Source organism: Pinus tabuliformis, chromosome 6 (genome assembly GCF_031772625.1).
Source record: "Pinus tabuliformis cultivar Carrire ecotype Pingquan chromosome 6, CPIR1, whole genome shotgun sequence".
Taxonomy (NCBI): Eukaryota; Viridiplantae; Streptophyta; class Pinopsida; order Pinales; family Pinaceae; genus Pinus; species Pinus tabuliformis.
This window is the reverse complement of record NC_142292.1, coordinates 1,262,610,112-1,262,631,468: the sequence shown is the minus strand read 5'-3', so window position 1 is coordinate 1,262,631,468 and position 21,357 is coordinate 1,262,610,112. Positions and strand designations below refer to the sequence as shown.

The 21,357-nt window shown below is 39.8% G+C and overlaps 2 protein-coding genes across 7 annotated transcripts in view; one reads left to right on the top strand and one right to left on the bottom strand.

The window, feature by feature from the left end:
- Positions 1 to 21,357, bottom strand: part of LOC149263254 (uncharacterized) — a 463,048-nt gene that overhangs the window by 431,292 nt on the left and 10,399 nt on the right. The window contains exons 1-3 of one of the 6 annotated variants that reach the window (XM_089425979.1): positions 799 to 1,275; positions 252 to 516; positions 62 to 152 (exon numbers count right to left, since the gene is read on the bottom strand). The exons of 1 other annotated variant lie outside the window; for it this stretch is intronic. The gene's annotated coding sequence lies outside the window, so the exon portion shown is untranslated. Of the gene's footprint in view, positions 1 to 61; positions 153 to 251; positions 727 to 798; positions 1,278 to 21,357 lie in introns of those variants that run through there. 4 more of the 6 variants (XM_089425982.1, XM_089425987.1, XM_089425985.1 and 1 more) reach the window with 4 other exon arrangements.
- Positions 2,842 to 11,627, top strand: LOC149263255 (uncharacterized). Its single transcript, XM_089387156.1, has 3 exons — positions 2,842 to 3,177; positions 8,475 to 10,071; positions 10,171 to 11,627. The coding sequence occupies exons 1-3, from the start codon at positions 2,842 to 2,844 to the stop codon at positions 11,625 to 11,627; spliced, it is 3,390 nt and encodes a 1,129-aa protein (XP_089243282.1).

Here is a 21,357-nt window from a genome sequence, read left to right as displayed (position 1 = left end):
AAAAAGCTCAAGGTTTTATAACTCAAAAATAAAAAAAAATAAAAATAAAAAAACTTGTTACCTGGGTAATCAACCAGCGTTTCCAATGGTTTTCTAGAAGAATCGCTTGGGTGCATGACATGTCTTCAATGCAATAACAGCTGTATCGTCCAGTGAAGTTGCCATCACCCTCTTATTGTTGCTAATGGTTTTCTAGAAGAATCTCTTGGGTGCATAACATGTCTTCAATGCAATAACAGCTGTATCCTCCAAAACCCATCACTGATCCGCAGTGCTCCATCAAGTTGCCATCACCCTCTTATTGTTGCTAAAGGTAGAATCTACCTAGAGAATTGTCCATATTGAGTATTTCCTTGGTTACAAAGTTACCTAACAAGCAATAATCCAACTACACACATCTTTTCTCCTGTGGTTGATCGGGGCAAACATTTTTTTTTGTCTATCACCATCACCATCTCCTAGTAAATGCTTTAGATCATGTTGTGACTTGAATGTTAAATACTCCAAGCAGTTAACCTGAAAATTGATGTTTCATGATGTCCCACGTCCTTAAATAAAAAGAAGATGATTCACAAGGCACCATAGGTGCTGGGGTTTTGCAAATATTTAAGCAAGCTCCACTATGGGAAAATTTCATAATTAAGACTGCTTGAGCCAGAGTCGTACTGGGATGGATGGGTAACCTTCTACATTCACTTCAAACAAAAATCTCTGAAATTGCCCTTGCTGTCCAAGATCAAAGTTCAAACACGTTCATTTTATAATGTAAAAAATTATTAAAATTAAATATTGTCTAACCTAGCTCTCTGATACCACCGCTCGTGCCGTAGCTTTCATGATCTTACCAGCTACAATTTTCTTCGCAGCATGCCCTCCATCTGCACCACGGTCTTTTTCGTACCAAATATATTTATCTTTCATGCCAATTACAGCACGTTTTGTGTGTTTGTGAATGAATTTAGCCTTTGGGATTTGTATTGCAACCCTCCCTGGTTTAATGCATGTCTAGCCCCTTGAACTCACTGGGTTTCGTTGCTGCCCGATAAAGCTGTGGGAGTGTTAATTGGATCGAATACTGTCTCAACCTTGAACAACTGTACAATATATCCAGCTCTAACACTCTCTCAACCTTGATCAACTGTACAATATATCAAACGCTAAACATTTGTTTCCTCACAAAAAAAAATCGAATTTGTCGGGAGTTGGGATTGTCACAGTATGGCATCCTTCCTCGTTCTGAGAGAGTCCTTCAAGTTGTAATATTTTGTCCGTTAAATATTTGGCTAGGTCAAATTAAATAAATTTGACCAAGATGAAATTATATATATATATATATATATATATTTTAAATTATATCAAATTCAAAATAAAATAAAATAAAATTGTTAATTAAAAAAAATTGAGATGAAATCTTGAATTTGTTATTTATAGTTTTTGTGTTAGACATTTTAACTTTGAGTTATAAAATTGAAATAAAATACATAAAATTATTAATTAAGGTAAAATAATTAATTTATAATGATAAAATTAAAATAAAATAGTAAATTTGGGTAATCGTCTGAAACAACGCAGTCAGGCACGGCTCTGCAGCCTTCGAGGGTCTGACCTCCAGGGCCTGACAGTGAGCCACAGGCTTTCTCACAGTGCACATGGACCCCCCCCAGGGGAGGGTCTCAAAGCCCTCCCCTATGTCAAACTCAGCGCCGCCAGAGCACACGGGATCCTTAATCTTTGGATCGATCCAAGCAGATAAGAACAACAATGCGTCATCGCAGCAGAATAAATCCAAGGACTCAACCATTCAGTCCGACAAGAACGATGCAGTACCAGAGGGGAAAGATAAGCCAGAGGAACAGAACAAGGTCACTTCGAAAACCTGCAAGCCAATAGCAGCTGAAAGACCCAAGATAGAACTGCCTAGTCAGAAGATCAATGAGCGAATACAGTACATGACGGACCATGCACTCATAGGAAAATTTATAGGACTCTGGCCAACAGAAAAAGCCCTGTATGGTTGGATCGCGGCCAAGTGGAAACCCAAGGGCCACATCACTCTGCAGCTAGGACCGAAGGGGTTTTTCACTGTAATCTTCTTATGCTTAGAAGACAAGTACAGAATCTTAGATCAGGGCCCATATTTCTTTAACTCAGCAGGATTGTATCTGAGAGAATGGGTAGCAAGATTCAACCCGGACAAGGAAGACCTCACCTGGGCTCCAGTATGGATCAGAATGTACTCACTTCCAGAGGAATACTGGGACGAAGGACTGCTCAGGGATATTGGAAATGGACTGGGGGAATACATAAAAGCGGCGGAAGAGACGAAGTTGCGAAGATATACTTCATACGCCCGCATTTGTGTCTTCATGCGCCTGGACAAAGCTCTACCTGACTCGGTAAGTCTCTCTCATGACGATTATGAATGGATCCAACCTCTGGACTATGAACATGTTCCTTTTCGTTGCCGCAAGTGTCATGCTCATGGGCACCTCTTTAGGGACTGTCCGCTAAATGCCAAAGCCCCTGTTTCTGACCCCTCTGATATGCCGGCCCAAGAAGGCTTTACCAAAGTTCACAGTCGCAAACGAGCGCACAAAAAACCTGCCTCCGGGAAAAAAACCCCAGCAAGACTCTGCATCTTTTCCCTCCACGAGTAACAGTTTTGAAATTTTGGCTCAAGCCTCAGAAGATCAACCCCTGAACTCAAAGCTTAGCTCGGTACCCATCTCGGCCTCCGATTTTACCAACCCCTCCAGCTCCACCCCTGCTTCTCTCCACTCAAAGGATAAAAATGCCACCCCCAAGGAAAATCAAAAAGACAGTGCAGGAAAAGTAAATGAAATGGATGTAGATGGTTCTCCTAACCATCCCCTAAACTCAGAAGCAGCCACAGGCGAAAATAGTCAAACGCAGCAGATGGATGAAGATCCAGAAAATTTCGACATGGAAGGATTGGACATTCATGAGCTTGAGCTAGCATGTAAAAAGAAGGACTATGATCAGATCCCAGAGATGCAACTCAACAAGCTGGAAATAGTCCTCTCGAAGGTTTATCAGCAGAAACAGCTAGGCATCCAACCAAGCAGTTACTGGGATGGCAGCCTCCCCCCAAGAGACTTCAAAAAGAGAGGGAGAAGAACGGATCTCCAGCGAACAATTGAAGTAGGGAAAATCCTGGTAGACTCAGGCAGGTATGCAAAACTGACGAAGTACTACAAGCCCTCCATCAATAGTGAATCATGAAGCTCACTTCATGGAATTTAAGGGGGCTCAATAGCCCAGGGAAACTCAGAACTCTAAAAAACATGATAAAGATGGAGAAACCGCAAATGTGTTTTCTTCAAGAAACAAAATGCAATAGCAGCACGCTAGGAAGCATCCTTTCCAAAGCATGGCCAGGATGCTGATCAGAAGCAGTGGATGCAGAAGGAGCATCGGGCGGGTTAGCAATAGTGTGGAACCCGCAAATGCTCACTCTCCAAGATTTTCATGCCTCCTGTTAGCCTCCTGCTGCAGCAGGTTAATCATCTTTCATGATCGACATTTTTACATGCCAAATATGTCGTACTATGCATGCTGCAATGCTCCATATTTGCTACAGATGACCAGAGAAGTATCCATGAAGGTGTGCCAGTTTTAATGCTACTGCTTTGTTCCAGTTTTGATAAGTAATCCATTTTGATCAGTTTTCAGTTAAGGGTAGGCCAAACAGCTTAATCTTGGCCTCCCTAGGTTTCAGTTTCTTGTTGTAGAATATAGAGAATAAATATCTGTCCAAATAGCTTAATCTTGGCAGATTTGTAGATAGGTAGAGAAACAAGGGTGCTCAATAGCTTAATCTGAGCCCCTGGCTGAAATAAGTGTAGAAGTAGATAGGAGCACAAGCAACAAGAAAGAATGAAAAGCTGGGTATGCTAGTTCAAGTGCACCCAAACCAAAAGAAGAGAAAATGCTAGGTGAGTAGGTCGGGTAGGTAGCTTTGTGGTTGCAGAATCATGGCTTGTGATCCATTTCATATTGTCAAGTGTTATATCTATCATATCACAAGTTGAAGGCAGTTGTTCAGTTGGAGGACTTTAAGAAATGCATGCCTAACTTCCCCTTCTTCCTCTTTCCCCAAATCACTCACTAACTTCCCCTAAAAGATGTCAAGATCTGCTTGATACCTCTTAGATTCATCATGTTCCATATCATTTGCCTTGGTGAAGATCTGCTTCACTAAAGGAATGTTCACACTTCTTCTATCAGTCATTTTCCCCATTGATAGCCTAAGACATCATTCTTAACACTTTTTCTCATCATTATCATATTAACTACTAACTTTATTATGTAACTCCCTATCTATTTCCCCTTCTCCTACTAAAACTATGTATATAACTCCCCTATATACTTATCCCCTCCCCTTCGTTGAAAAATAACCATATACATCCTTGGGAATTGCTAAGTTTATCTGAAACTCAGCAAGAACCCTCATTGACCCCTCTGACCATCTTCCAAATGCATAAGGACTCATTCCTTTGCATAGTTTCCCTTCATATGTATAAAAATCATCTCTTTGGCCTTGGTTTTCCTTTATAAGGCATGAAACCCTCTTTGGCCACTAAACCCCTCTCAAAACCACATCACTTTCCCCCTAAGTGCCTTTGGACTCCTTCCAAGGCATAAGAATACAAAAACCATGCAAAAACCATGAAAAACCTTCAAAAAAGGATAAAATCCTCCCTTTTTTGGCTATCGGACCCCTTCCGATGCCTTAGAATCCATGCCAAACTACAAAGGAACCCTTCCGATTTCCCAAAAGGCTTGGCAGTTCACAAAAACATGGGTCTGATATAATAAAGTTTCATTTGGACCCCCTCTGATGCGATATCGCTATCGGGAGGGGGCAATCATATGTTTAAAACATCATATATAACCCCTTCGAATTCATTTGCCTTGCCTTTTCATAAAAAGCGTGCTCCGATGAGATAAAGATCTGTTTGATCCCCCTGCGATGCGATATCGCTATCGGGAGGGGGCAGTGGCATATATAAGCGAAAATGGCTAAGTCTCAAGGCATGGGGCATAGTGTCGATGGGCCGGACCCGAAAACATATAAAGTGGACCGGTAATAGTATATCGGGTCCGCGCAGTTCGGCGATTCCATATGTGCCGCCCTCTGGTCCCTCCGACTGCCGATTCGCCGACGGATCCAGGACCGTTGGATCGGGCCCCAGATCTGACGGTCCAGATCTTGTCGCGCGGCCCCCCACTTCGCATCACCCCATATACTGCTCCGATTTGGCGGAGCCGATGAGTTATCAAATGCAGTGTTAAGGGTTTTCGGGTCCGCGGACCCATTCCACTGTTAAAACCACCGATTTGGGTCCCGCCGATGGGTCGGACCCGAAATAAAATAAAGAGGGCATGTATAACTTATCGGGTCCGATGGGTTTCGGCGTTTCTATGTGGCAACCCCATGACCCCGCCGATAGCGAATTGCCGAGTTAATCTCAGCCGCCCATTCAGGCCCAGAGATCAACGGCCCATATTTAATCGCATCACTCCTATATGGCTCCGACCAGCGGAGCCGAAAAGTAATAAAGTGCAGCATATAGTATATCGGGTCCGCTCACCCATTTTTACCAAATCCGCCGATATGAAAGCTCCGATGGGCCGGACCCGATCTCCATAAAGAAAGAGCCTATAAGCATTTCGGGTCCGCCAGGTTCATCGCTATTCGAAGGTTTTATGTGTTGGGACCAATGGTCCGCCCCGATGCGATTTAGCGCCAGCCGTTGGATCTGCCTTCGCGCGATCCAACGGCCAGGATTTAATCTCCGCTACAGTGCCGCTCCCGCCTATGTTTTTCACGAATTTTACATAGAAATTGGTCTTTTTCTGTGTAAAAGAAAAGGCGGCATTTGTTCATATTTTCACATATATGCCCGCGCCCGGCTCCCGATAAGGGAATTCATGCATCCCTAAGCTTTCTGAGATCGCTCCAAGGCCCAATTTTGCTTCAGATAGCCAGTTTCGGCCTCGGTACAGTCAACAGCATACAAATCCTCCTTTTTGCGGCATTTTTTGCAAGGTTTAATGCTATTTTTGATCGGCCAAGCGCCGATTGCACCCAAAGGCCACGGAGGACATTAGCAGCAGTTATTTTTGCATTAAAAGGCAGAAGGGGGCGATGGGACAGTTTAAAGAGTATCAATGGTGAGAAAAGGCCCAGATTCAGTGCCAAAGTGTATCAGGATGCGGCAAAGAGTATCAGTCCAGTTTTTCAAAGCAGATGAAAGCAAAGCAAGCCCAGCAAAGTCAACAAAGCATCATTCAGCCATTAAGGCTCACCAACACTTCTTTTGTTGCTTTAAAGCCACCTAAAGGCATAGATGAAGGCTTTCAAGGCAGAGTTATTGCAGAGACATTGTTCCCAGTCATATTTTTGGAGCAGCGCTGCTTCCTTAAATGCATAGTTATCACACAGAGGACAGCGCGTGGCTCAAGGAATTCTTTCAGTCCATTTGTGAAGCTGCAGGACCATGCGCAGCCTTAGAAAGACATTCGTATGAGGCTGTTGCCTTATGTGCAGCTATTTTAGATATTTTATTGCATTTATTTCCAGCACAACTTAGCATTAGAAGCAGTTATTGCACAGATCTCTTTTGGCTCTGTTTTGATAGATATTTTGAGATATTTTCTCCCTTGACACCTGTTCAAGGGATGTTTGTAAATATTTTCTATTTAAACAACCCTCTGTATTTATGTAAAGGGTTGGTTGGTCGATAACTTCCTCTAGACTTGCATTGTATTTTCTGAGAGTCTCTATAATCAAAGATCGTTGGAATGTTTGGGAGATGAACTGACTGTTGTGTTTTAATGTCTGAAGAGTGATTATGGAATCCTAACGCTTCTACATAGCCCAATAAGTGTTTCTTATCTCTGTTTACAGTTTATATGTTTTATGCCATCATTGTTTCACTATCTAAATAGCAGAAAGAAAGAATAGTTCAGAGCTCACTTAGTTGTATTCTGTTCTCAATTTCTGTGATTTATCTATGTTTTCCTCTGAATTAGTCCTGAATATGAATACTGATTTGCTCATATTTACACTAGTTCCTTCATATATGAATGTTGTTTAGGAATCCTTGATTGCTCCTATATAAATGTTCATTCACCTTCCCTCTGTTAGCATAATGAGAGCTACTTAGTTGCCTTTCATTCACTGACCTTCGTTCCATCTTTATTCTAGCTAGATATTGTTTTATGTGTAGCTATCCTGCTCTATATTCCTCTTGTGACCAAGAAAATGCAACAACAAGCCTAATCTACGACTCCATGCCCAATGGTTTGAACTTCTCACACTATGCATCCCAACTCTGTTTGAAAGAATCCTCCATCCCATCAAAAAAAAAAAAAAAAACCCAAGAAAATCATAACTAGCCTAAAAATCAACCCAAAACAAAGCTAAATTATAAAGAGAGAGCCCTCTCTGATTGCAGGTAGGCTAGGACCTGCAGTCCAAAGATTGGTTTGTGGTTACCTCGGCCGTATCCTTTAAGGAGCTTTAAGGACAACATGAGTGATAACACCTCCCACCATATTATCCAGGCCACCTTTCACATTACAGGAACCAATATTCATGGCAACCTCACTAATGTCTACTTCCCTCAGGAAGCAGGAAATAAAATAGCTTTACTCAACACAATAGAAGCTCTGAGCCTAAATAGAAAGCATCCACTGTGGATCATTGGAGGGGACTTCAACATGATCACCAAGCTGGAGGAAAAAAAAGGTGGGAGAATCAGGATGGATCAGGAAAATGTCCACTTCAAAGACTTCATCCAAAACAATTCTCTCATCGACCTGCAATTTTGTAATGGCACACATACATGGAGCAATCGCAGAGCCGGGAAGTATCAAATTGCCTCAAAGCTAGACACATTATAGATAATTTGGTGCATTTGGGAGGGGATATAGCGGCAACCATTCTCCCTTACTCAGGCTCTGACCATTGGCCCATCTCCCTCCAATGGCAAAGGCCAGGCAACACAACCAAGCGACCCTTTCGCTTCGAAGAGGTCTGGCTTACTCATCCTGCATTCAAGGACTTCGTCAAAACAGTTTGGAGCACCTTCTGTCCGCCTGAAGGATCCAAAATGTTTCAGTTCCAACAGAAACTCAAGTATCTAAAATCCCAAATTAAGAGATGGAATCAAGAGACATTTGGAAATATTTTCAATGCGCAACAAAATCTAAACAAGGAAATGGCCGATCTCCAGCAACAAATCATCACCAAGGGACACACTGATTGGACCTTAGAACAGGAGCAGCGCATAAATACTCAACTGGAGGAGAGGAGAAAGCAGGAGGAAATTCTATGGAGGCAAAAATCCAGGATAAGATGGTTAAAAGAAGGGGAAAGGAACACCAAATTTTTCCATCGAACCACTGTCCAAAGAAGAATGCACAACAATATCTCCTTCATACAGAAGCAGGGAGGGGCGAGGGTGGAAAAGCATGAAGAAATCGAGGAGGAATTTCTCAGACACTTCAAACAAGTGCATAGTGAGCCCCTGGCAGACAGAAATCCAGCCATAGAAAAAATCATCCAAAAAGTTCCAAAAATCATCACTGAGGAACACAATGAGCTCCTCCTCTGCCCTATTCTCCCTCAGGAAGTGGATGTAGCCATGCACCAGCTCAAGGAGGGCAAAGCCCCGGGCCCGGATGGTTTCTCGACTACCTTCTACCACAAATTCTGGGAGCTGATAAAAGACGAGGTGTGGCAAGTAGTGGAGGAATCCAGAGCTCTTCACTGGCTTTTACCTTCCCTCAACTCGACCTTTATCGCGCTCATACCAAAGGAAGAGAAATCCAATACACCGGACAAATTCCGCCCTATAGCTTTATGCAACGTCATCTACAAAGTGATCTCTAAAGTCATCGCCAACAGGTTAAAGCCTCTTCTGCCTCTGCTTATCTCGCCTGAACAATCCGGCTATGTGGAAGGGCGGCAGATCCTCGATGGCATAATCCTCACGCATGAAGTAATTCACTCCCTCAAGCACTACAAACAGGCAGGTATGATACTGAAGCTCGATCTCTCAAAAGCATTTGATAAACTAAGTTGGACATACATGCAAAAAATGTTAAATGCTTTCGGGTTCTCACCCATGTGGGTGCGTTGGATTATGAGTCTTATCTCCTCATCCTTCTTCTCCATTCTTGTGAACGGCATCCCCTCTCGAACCTTCAGTCCTTCCAGAGGAATTCGGCAGGGCGACCCTCTTTCCCCCTTCCTTTTTGTGTTAATGGCTGAAGGTTTGGGAAGACACATCAAACATGCCCTCATCTCTCAGCAGCTCAAAGGTCTCTCCATCCACAATTCCCCGGCCATAACTCATCAGCAGTTTGTTGATGATAACATGCTGTTTGGTTACCCTTCGGTACAGGAAGCCTCCCTCTTCAAATCTCTGCTCAACGACTTCTCTGAGGCTTCGGGCACTAGCGTCAACAAAGCCAAATCTCAGATCTTTTTCTTTCACACCTCCCCTGTGGTGCAGCGTGCAATAGCTCGCATTTTGGGCTTCCCCATTGATTCACTCCCTTCTAAATATCTCGGAGCCCCCCTCATTGACTCGGCCATCAAGCATTCTTCCTGGCGCATCCTAATTGAGAAGCTGGAATCTCGTCTCAACCTTTGGACGCACCGAACTCTAAACATTGCAAGTCGCATGGTGCTCATAAAGGCTGTGCTTCAGGCAATGCCGCTTTACTTGTTTTCTATCCTTGTAGCGCCCAAATGGGTTATCAAAAGAATAAGGGAGCTTCAGCGTAACTTCTTATGGGGGAACTCAACAACCAACCGCAAATGGGCCCTGGTAAAATGGACTACTGTCTGTTTGCCGAAAGAAAAGGGAGGCATAGGACTGAGGGATCCCATTCAAAGCAATGCGATAATGTGCGCCAAAATCTGGTGGCAGTGGCTCTCTTCCCCTGACAAGCCATGGGCAGCCATATGGACAGCCAAATACGCCAATCATAGACCTCAGGAGGAGCTTATAAGACTTATACCCAATGCAAAAGGTTCCCTCATTTGGAATGCGGCCAAGCAACATTTCTTGTTGATTCAACAACATAGTTTTTGGGAAGTAAGAAATGGTGAAACAACCCGATTCTGGACAGATGCCTGGAACCAAATGCCAAAACTCAGTAGCACTCTCCACCCGCTTCCAAACTATATTGGGGAGGATCAGCAACAGAAAACGATTTGGCAGCACTGGACACAGGAGACTGCGCAGGGATACAGGCAATGGAAGCAAGGTGATGAGCTAATCAGGAATGTGGATCGCCCATTCATGGAGGTTATGGAAAGGGAGCTCCAAAAACGACGCATAAGACACTCGGAAGGCAAGGATATCCTAAGATGGGGTTACAGGCCTAAAGGAACCTTCACTACTTCAGAAGCTTACAAATTAATAAGTTCCGACCCCTCTCCCCCCGATCTCATATGGGGGAAAATTTGGGATTCAGGTATCTGGCCTAAAGTGTCTTTCTTCCTTTGGCTAGTCGGACATCAGAAAATCCTCACCTGGGATAGGTTAAGGCGAAGAAACTACCATGGCCCCTCAATATGTGTCAACTGCAAAGCCCAGGAGGAAACCCTTCAGCACCTGCTGGACTCTTGCACTTTGGCTAATCACTTATGGGAGAAGGTGAGCTTCAGATGTCAAAGACGATGCAGAGTGGCAGAGGACATCACAAATACCCTGCGTCAATGGCAAAAGAAACCCTATAAGAGTGAAATCCTTAACCATATATGGAAGATAACTCCAGGACTACTCATCTGGGGAATCTGGAAAGAAAGGAACAAGCGCATATTCAAAGATCAAAGCTCTCCCTTAGAGGTCATTTGGAGCAAATTCTGTATAAATCTCAAAGAAACCCTGCTGCTACGCGCTTGGACTCGGGAGGACCTTCCCTCTATCGACAGTGAGAAAGCCATATGGGCGAACTGGAACATGCAACTCCCTCAGGAAACTCTCAACAATGCCCCTATAAGAAACATCAATACAAAAAGAGACTCCTGGACAGCTCCTCCAGAGCACACTTTCAAGCTCAACTTTGACGGAGCCTCAAAGGGCAACCCTGGAAGAGCAGGCTATGGTGGAATTTTCAGAAATCATACAGGAATGCCTCTTCTGATTTACTTTGGAAATATTGGTTGGGACACCAATAACTCGGCGGAACTGGAAGGTTTATGGCAAGGTCTCCTCATAGCATGGAAACACAAATACCATCCCCTGGAGGTCGAGGGCGACTCTATGCTCCTTATCAATATGGCTAAGCAACTCCTCAATGGATCCCATGCTAGGAAAATAGCTATGAGTTGGAGACTGGAGGCCAGATTGGAAGCCATAGAATACGAGCTTCTCAACAACAGAGCAATAATCTTCAGTCACGTTAAGAGGGAGGGCAACAAGGTCGCCGACCTCCTAGCCAATGTGGGGGTAGAAAGTAATCACACCTTACTCACAGGAACTCTAGACATAATACCGAATCATGATCAAATACAGGAATGCAATCAGCTGGTCCAAACAGAGGCTGCACCCTCGGATGCGGGTGATTCGAACTGCAATTAGTGTGATGGGACTGGGGTGGGCGAAGCAGCGAAGCCACCTGCCAGCCAGGATCATCGGACAAAAGGCCATGTGGGAGGAGAAGCGCCTGCAGGTGGGTGTCATTAAGGGCAAAGGAATGTCTGAAACAAGCATTAATATGCCGTCCCGATTCGCATGCGAAGTTGGATATCAGTCTTCGGCTCCCATGAATGCCATAGTTATGGCGGGAGAGTATCGAGGAGGTGGGAATTGTTTATTAGCCGGCCTCAGCCATGGCTATATGCTGTTGTGTTTCATGCTGTTTTGGATGGTTACGGGTTCTGCAGGTGCTTGGGTTTCGTGGGGGTCAAGCTCTGGTTCTTTTCAGCGGCCCGCACCTGAGGTGGTGGGCTCACAAACGCAAACCAGTGCGCTATCTGAGCGTGGTATTCCCTCTGTTGTTCGTGGCATTCCCTCTGCTGTTAGTGGTATTCCCTCTGCTGTTCGTGGCACTCCCTCTGCTGTTAGTGGTATTCCCTCTGCTGTTCGTGGCATTCCCTCTGCTGTTCGTGGCATTCCCTCCACTGTTCGTGGTATTCCCTCTGCAATGCCGAGGCCCCGCCAGAGAATGCTCAGCCGCAGAGGCTCAGGACGGGGCAACCCTTCTCGCCCATCCTCGGGGTCTGTCGCCATGAGTCAGGATCCTCGACCTCGATGTGGAAATGAGGGCATTCTGAGGCCCAGTCAATTCCTCGACCCAAGCTCTCCAAGCTCTTCGAATTCGCCCTCCTTTGGCTCTGCTATTTTTACTTTCAATTGCTCCCTTAATCGCCCTCGGATCACGGCTCATGTCTCTGTCCTCTTTCTAGAGGAAGCCCAAGATGAGGGCGATACCAGTGCCCCAATGCCACTCACAGAGGATGAACAGGATGTGGGTGACCCCAATACTCCAAAGCCAACTGTTGATATGCAGCTCGGGATGGTTCCGCCGGCCAGCGCTGTCAATGTTAATCCTATGGCTCCTGCTCCTCCAGAAATGCATGATAATGCAGCGGCCCAAGCTCAGGACCTGAATGCAGGGGGTTGGTGCAGGATCGTGGAGGAGTCACCTGACGAGTAATCCAGCGTTGTAGCTGCTCAACCGGTTTTTGCGGCCCAGTTATAAAGGTTTTTTGGCTCAATGTGTCAAATTTTGTCTCTGTTACTGTGTCGAGATCAATTTCCAGTTTCAGTTGTGTTTGTATGTTGTTTCTGTTGTGTATGTTGTTTGTGTTATTCTGGATCCCCTGCGTGGGAAATTTCGTTCAATTTCTCAGTTTTGGACAATGTCTGGCTCAAACAGCCTTACTCTCAGGCTAGTTGGTTCACCATGCTCAGCGTGCTGTAATTGTACTCTTTTACTGTGAATAATAGATTAGACTTAGCAAAAAAAAAAAAATAGTAAATTTACAATTGAATAGTTTTTAGGTTAGATAAACATTTTGACTCTAAGTTATAAAATTAAACTTAAAAAAAATACATAAAATTATCTATTAAAATAAAATTGAAGAAAAATAGATAAATTAAGGTAAAATAGTAAATTTATTCGTTGGCAGTTTTGACTCCAAGTTGGGAGAAATGCCTCCAAGTTGAGAAAAACCATGGTATTCTTCTCTAATGTAGTCTATTTAAAGACTTAAAACTCCAATTCCACACATAAAAATAACCAAGCGTTTGATCCATGTGTTAATGGATCACTTTGGAATCTAGGACACAAAAGATTTCCATTCTCTTGGCGTGTGTTTTCTTAATATACTCCAACAATTATCGAAATTCCAAATCCATTGTGTAGCATCGCTTAGGCTTCGGCTATTATTTCAAAATTATGTTTTTTGCATTTCTCTTTTGCTTTCAATACATTTTTATGTTTTATGTTTTTCTTTATTCTAATGTTTTTAGTAATCAATATCATTGTGTGAAACCATAAGATGGGTATATGGGTGAAAAGATAAGATAGGTATATGGAATTAACCAATTAAGTTTCTAGCTTATGATCATTTCATGAAATTTGTTAGCAAAGTGTTATGTTTAGTATCATCTAATTAGGTTATATACATTTAGATTATATACATTCAACTTATTATATTAATTCTTTTCTCAATTAAAATTTATTTTGAAAATTTTAGATAATTTTTCAAAATAAATGCTTGTTTTCTGGTCCCTTATGATGGATGGAATATCTATTCCTATAGGGAAATTGTCTACATTCACATCCAAAAGATCTTGACAATTTTAGATAAAATTTATTTTTAAAATTTATCAAGAAAAAACTAAAAAATAAACTTATTAAACTAGTGCATTTCAACTAAATTAGAAGTTCTACTTTTTCCTATAAAATGAAATTCTATTTCTTTTCTAGAGAATGAAATTTAATTAAAATTAAACTTTTTATTATCTTTATACACAAATTTATTAATTTTAACATATTATTATTATAATGTATGTAAATATACTGAATGTGAAGTCAAAGTTTTATCTTTTCATAAACATCGAATAGTGTATGGTATTATATGGTTGTAAAGTTTATTTTTCTAAGTGGTTCATTGTTCCTCGAGATTATCCATGGAATATTGTACCAAACATATTTCCCTAAATATTTTAAATTTAGATATTTATGTGGATTGAATTTTTTTTTTTTATTGTCCACTCTAGGTAGAATAGACAATGATGGGGTGTCTTATTAAGTCACTCCCTGATGTGAAGGTCACAGGTTCGAAACTCCATCGACAAAAATCCAGTCATCTTAAGGGCTGGTGTGACCCAAACCAGGTGTGATCCCCGAGTAATTCTGATGACTTGGATGCCCCAGGTCGTGGTTTCTCAAGCCAAAGCTTAAGTTGTAGTCATCACTGGAGGACACAAATAAACAAAAAAAAATGTTTGTATTATAAATTTAATATAATAATAAAGAAAGAAAAAAAACCATTTTTGCAAAGTATAAGATTGTGACTTCTTTGTAATGGTTTAATGTTATGGAAAAAATATATTGTTTTAAAAACACTTAAATTGTTAATAATGTTTTGCAGACATAAAACCATAATAATAATTAGAAGCAATTAGAGTTAAAATTTTACAATAATTAAAACTAAACATAAAACTTCTCTATTTATAAAATAAAAATTAAAGATATAAACCAATTTAGATCCATCTTAGCTTTGAATCTACCAAGCGTCAAGAGGGATTAAATCTCTTTTCACTGTAAAAGAGGTTTGCACATGGATTTGATCCCTCTCAGAGCTTGAGTTAACATGGATATAGGTTGGTGGTTATTATCAAAATTGAGTTCACTAGAGTAGAAATATAACACATTGGTTACTTGTAAATATTTTTAAAATTGAATTTAGATGAGTTGGAAATGTCATTATATGGTGGTAGAATGGTTTTGGTAATAATTTTGAAATTGAGTTTTGCCATAACTTAGTTGTCAAACTAGTGTTCAACACAGGTGACTCATCACCATTATTTAAAAAAAAACATGCCACCTAGAATTACCTTATGGTGGTTGGAGTAACATGTTTCTTTAAGTTATAGAAAATAAAGTGTTAGTCAAGCAATTTTAAAGTGTACTCCAAGCCAATTTGAAAATTGATATTAGTTGTAATTTATTTTTAAAAATGAATTTTATGTATATTTTTTTGGGTGTAAATTTATTAGCAAGATTTCCATTGATATAAGAAGATTGTAATTTATAATAATAGATGGCAAATTATATGCTTGGTTAAGATGTAGAACCTTTGTGATTCAAAAAATTAAAATAATAGTAAATTATGATTTTGATTTTTGAAATATTTAATATAAAGTTTTTTTTATTGAAAATAGTTTTCATATCAATGGTTAAATAAATCAATGAATGTTTTAATGGACTATTATAATCAATATATTGAGATATAGATTTAAAAAGTGGAAATAACAAAATATCAACATAGAAATAAAGCATCACAACACAATATAATGTAATAATATAGGGCAACATTGTGTTTTAGTGTCATCCTCAAGTACATATATGTTACATATTACATATGTAGGTCATATTTTAGTACATGTGTATTGTCATATGTGTTATGATTTGTCACACAAGATGGTTGTATAATTAGACTTACTCCTAGTTTGCAGTGGTCCAAGTCTAAATATTCACTATATTTGCAATTTTCTATCCTATCTACATTATAGAAAATATTTCATATATGGCTTGGTCAAAGATGATCTCACCTAACACTCCACCCAATATTCATTTACCTCCACCTACAATTATATATATATATATATATATATATATATATATATATATCCCTTTTGATTGTAATTGTACCTTCCATCTCTCATATATACCAAGGGGACATTGTTTTAGAATCATCTAATCTTGTACAATTATTTTATTGTAAAAGTAGGTTGTTCCTTGAAAGAGATATTTCTCTTTTTGGTTATTTGGGTGTTTAGTAGAGAGAGAATGTTATGCACCAAGCATCCAAATAGCAGAAAAAGAGAGATCATGGGGGAGCAACCTCCTTTTACAATATAATAAATGTACAAGATGAGATTGTTCTAAAACAATGTCCTCTTGGTATATATGAGAGACAAAAGGTACAATTACAATTAAAGGGTATGAATGACAATATTAATATAATAATAGAAATGTAATAACTCAATATCTAGGGCTTAACATGGAGATTTATTCTTAACATGAGGCTTTGTCTAAGTCTTAACATGGAGCTTTATGCAAACACTAGGCTTTGTCAAGGGTTTAACTTGCCCCTCCCCTTCAAACAAGTATTGCCCTCAACATTTGATTAGCCAGTAATATTTATGCAAGAAGAACTCATCTTCCCATGTCACCTCTTCTACTAGTAGGTTCTTTCACTTGATGAGGTACTCAATAATTGCTTGATTTCATAGCGATTTGATCTTTGTTTTAAGGATCATTTATGGTTCTAGTATGATTTTCCCTTCTTCATGAATATCTACTGATATAGTTTGAGTCATGATCTCATCATTGATTACCTTCTTTAATCAATAAACATGAAAAACTAGATGTACACACAAAGTTGGAGGCAACTCCAATTTGTAATCCATACTTACAATCCTCTACAAAACGTTATAGGGACCATAGTACTTGGGCGTTAATTTATTATCCTTTTATTGCTTAAGGGACATATGTTTGTATGGTTGTAGCATCAAAATAGTTAATCCCATACTTCAAATTCTCTTTCACTGCAATGTTGATCTGCTTGTTGTTTCATCCTATTATGTGTTGGAATAAAGTTATCCTTCAATAGTTTGAGAACATATTGTTGGTGCTCTATATAGTCTTGTTGATCTCTTTTCCTATCAAGGGAAAGGGTCAATCTCCTAGGGAAATCTCAAAGAAGTTATGAAGTACCCCTCTTCATTTATAGAGAGGTGGTACTCCTTTTTTTACATGTAGAAGATTCTTATTAAAGGATTAGATAAATGCAATGGGTGAGTGTTAAATAACAAACCCCAATAAATCTTCCAACAAATATTTCATACATCAAATCTAGTCATTAAGTACACAAGAAATGAATATTAAAATAATTTTGTTATGTATTAGAATATGTCTTCAACAAGTATTTTACCTTCCCCATTAAAATAATGTGAATCTAGAACCAGCTAACTTTGCAAGATGAAATAAAAATAAAAATAAAAATATGGAAAGTTCTTCTAAGAACTTTAAAGGACCGCATACGTTAAAATCAAACAAGCTTGTAAAACTCAATTGCAAAAGAATCCAATGGTGCATCACCATATAGACTCGTGCCTGCAACATGAAACTCGAATACTTATTTATGGGAGAAACTAATGATAATATCCCAATGTGAAGAGTTTGACATTATTTGAAAATTGAAACAACCTCCTAATTGATAAATAAATAATCTATAATTAAATTGCATTTAATCTATTACAAGTAACGATCTTGCTCTCTTAGACCTAATATACAATATAAAGCTCTAGGAAGAGATGAAAATACATAACCAAACCTAAATCTTCCTATAATTGAGCACACATGGAAAATATAATGGAAAGAAAGATGTAGAAGAATATATGGGAGGGGAAATTGAGTAGGTTGATTCAAAAAATCTTATGGAAAGGCAAACTTATCTTCAAAAAACACCCAAAAAACTGTAGGAATTTACAGGGTAAGTTCCTCAGACAGAACACCAAAGGACACCGCTCACAAACAGATCGCAGATCAATACACCAGTACTTTTGACGTGGTTAAAACCCTCAAAGAGGGAAACAGTCCACGGCCTGAGCCAACGCGGCCACTTCAGGCAATTTATTAATAAAAGAATGAAAATTTACATAAGCTTCTCTCATGAACGGTTAACCTACAAATGACCCTCCATGCTCTTTAAATAGAGATCATGGACCAATCGGGTGTTAAGCCACGGATCAAGTGTCGGTAATACCGAGGAGAGAATGAACCGTCGGATCACTACATATCGTGACCGTCGGATTGTAAGTTACAAAATGTACATAGTAAAGAAACACACTTTACCTAACTCTATACTAGACCAAGTTATACTTAACTATTTCCTATGTGTCGGAATATCCTAACATCCCCCCTTAAGAACAACTTGGGATAGGATTGAAGGATTTACAAATATGACACAATAGGAGAAGGAAGGAGGCACTAGAGCCTATCCCCCCTTAGTGACAACTTCTTGAACTCCAACCATAAATCGAATTTTAGTGAACTTCGCCTCTGTGAGAGCCTTTGTAAAGATGTCTACAACTTGATCATCTGTTGAACAATATTGCACTTCAAGAACATGGTCGTGAATGAGCTTTTTGATGAAGTGCATGTGCAGTTCAATGTGTTTGCTGCGCTGATGTTGGACTGGATCTTTGCATAGTTGAATGGCACTTTGATTATCACACCAAAGTGTATTTGGATGTCACTGTTGAAAGCCAAACTCTGACGGGATCTGACGAAGCCACAAGGCTTCCTTACTAGCTTCTACGGCACCACGATACTCTGCTTCTGCTGAAGAAAGAGAAATGGCACCTTGTTTCTTGCAAGCCCATGTAATAGGTCCTGAACCAAGAGTGAACACATAACCTGCAGTAGACTTCCGATCATCAGGGTCACCAGCCCAATCGGAATCAGTGAAACCAACCAATAGAGGAGATGCTTCGGCACTGTAATGAATCCCAAACTGAACTGTACCTCGAACATAACAAAGTATTCTTTTAGCTGCTTTCCAATGACTTTCACGTGGGTTTTGTATAAACCGAGCAATAAGGCCAACGACAAAGGAAAGGTTAGGACGAGTATGGGTTAGATACAAAAGTACATAGTAAAGAAACACACTTTACCTAACTCTATACTAGACCAAGTTATACTTAACTATTTCCTATGTGTCGGAATATCCTAACAAAAACAGCCTCCTTTTGATTGTAATTTTCTCTCTTAATAATCTTCTCTTCATCTTTGCAACTACTTCATGGTTAGGTATTTCCTATTTGTATTAATGAAAATCCATTTGAAAGTATGAAGTTAGGAATTTGTCTTCCATGCTCGGTCCCAATAATTTGGTGATAAGCCCAAAAATGGTCACAATTGTTTGTTTAATTTTCTAAGATTATATCTGATAATTTTGTAAGATTGTATCTATAATTTTAGTTGTGGAAACCACTCCTAGTGTGTTCTTGATGTTTCTAGCTTTCTAACCAATTTGCCCAAATCAAACATAAAAAACTCAAGTTATGGCCTTTGGAAATTTGTGAATTGACAATTATTGATCTTCTCAATGTGAATCTTGGCCTTTGATTCATAAAATGATCTTTTAATCTCAAGTGGATAGTGGCAATAGAATTCAACATATTTATAAAGAAAACTTCTCTTAAATTTTTCTTGTATTAAACATAAAGAGTAATGGAACTTTGTGCAGTTTGTGGAGAGTGCAAATTTTTGTCATTTGTCCACCAACTCATTACCTAGACATCAGTGTCCAATCTATGATCTCCAAATGTCATCCTAGGATATGTCCAGCTAGCTACCATGTGTCAATGGAAGATATGCCCAAAGAACTAGGATAAACATTAAACAAGATAATAATAAAATAATGTGGAGGTCACCTAGTCATCAGTGTCTAATGAATGCCCTCCAAATGTCAGCCTAGGATATGTCCAACTATAATGTCCCTTTCCAAGAAGGAGATAATTAAGTGATTTTTTTCTTAATTAATAAATAAAACCTTATAAAGTCACTTTATTAAAAGGGGTAAAAAGAGACCCATGGTATTTAGATGACCCATGGTATTCTAATGGCCATGACAATAAAAGAAAGATTGGAGCTAGCTCTTGGACATGATGAATCATAAATTGTCTTGATAATTGGTTTGAGAGCTCTTGGAGCTTGAAGGAATGGTGTGAACTCATTTGAGGATGGTAGTTTTTGTGGTGCAATATCCACCTTAGTTGGTCCGTCTATATTAGTTTCGGTGTTGCAACTATACACTCTAGCCAACGTCAAAGAGGGATCACTTCAGATCTCTTAATTGTGTTTCATATCGAAGGAGGATGGATCATCTAGATTCCTTGCAAGTGCTTAACTGGAGAATTTCAATAATCAATGACCATGGGAGTTGGACCAAGAATTATTCATCATTGAATTTCAATAATCAATGACTATGGGAGCTGGACCAAGAATTATTCATCATTGAAGTAGCTCATATTTTTATAAATCCCAACATTAATATAAGAAGGTCAAATCTAGTTATTGGGCCGAGAATTAATTGGAGAAGCTTATTATTTGCAGATAGTGGCTGAATTAATCTATTGAGGCTGAATTACGGCTAAGAACAAGTTTATTGATATGGCCAAGTTCTTTCTGGCCAAGGTTCAAGTTCTATCTCCTTGAAGGACCTAAGAAATTCGTGGAGGTTGAAATGAAATGAAATGAAATGGTTTTTAATGATGTCCATGAGACCTTGCGGTCTAAGGGACCACCCACTATCGCTTAATCCATATTCATATTTTTTTCTAGGTTGATTTTGCTGTTATGGATCTTGAGTAAGAAATTTGTTGTTTTGTGAAGCCTTGTCTCCTCGAAAAGCTCACTAAGACTGTTCACCTTTAGGTTGCTATCAAACTGACGACGGATAACTTCATACGCTGCACACTCTTTGATAAAATTCCATTATGTTTCTACCACCCCTTTGTTGCAAAAAATGCAAGTTCGTTCTTCCCAATCTTCTTTAGGGACCGCCCATCTACCAGTTTCACATCTTAGATGATGGGAGATAGTCCTCAGCCGAGCAATTAAAATTTTAGTTATTCCTTTAATTGAGGAACTCAAATACTCTTTATCATCATGCTTCCATGGTGGGTTAAATTATTTGACATAATATGCTTTCTTTTTGCCTACCCGCCTTGTCCACGTGGCAATCCTAAATTTTTCTAACACCCACCTTTTTATCTCCTCCTCAGCGTGAGGGAAATCGTGCAAATTTAAGTCCCATTTGCCTAACCACTTTCTGTTTTGTTTCATCCATGTCTTTTTTCGGCGATTTCACTCTTCTTCAACAACTAATTTGGGCTGCCGATGCCTATCCATATTTTCAACCTTCCTAAGGTAACTCAGCAAATGAATGATCGTTGACGACTCAATTGGAAACATACCCGCCTCAGCTAAAAGGATATCATATGGTACCGTTGATTTAACTTTGAGATCGAGTGCTTTTGAATTCTTTCTATTTGCTGCCATTTG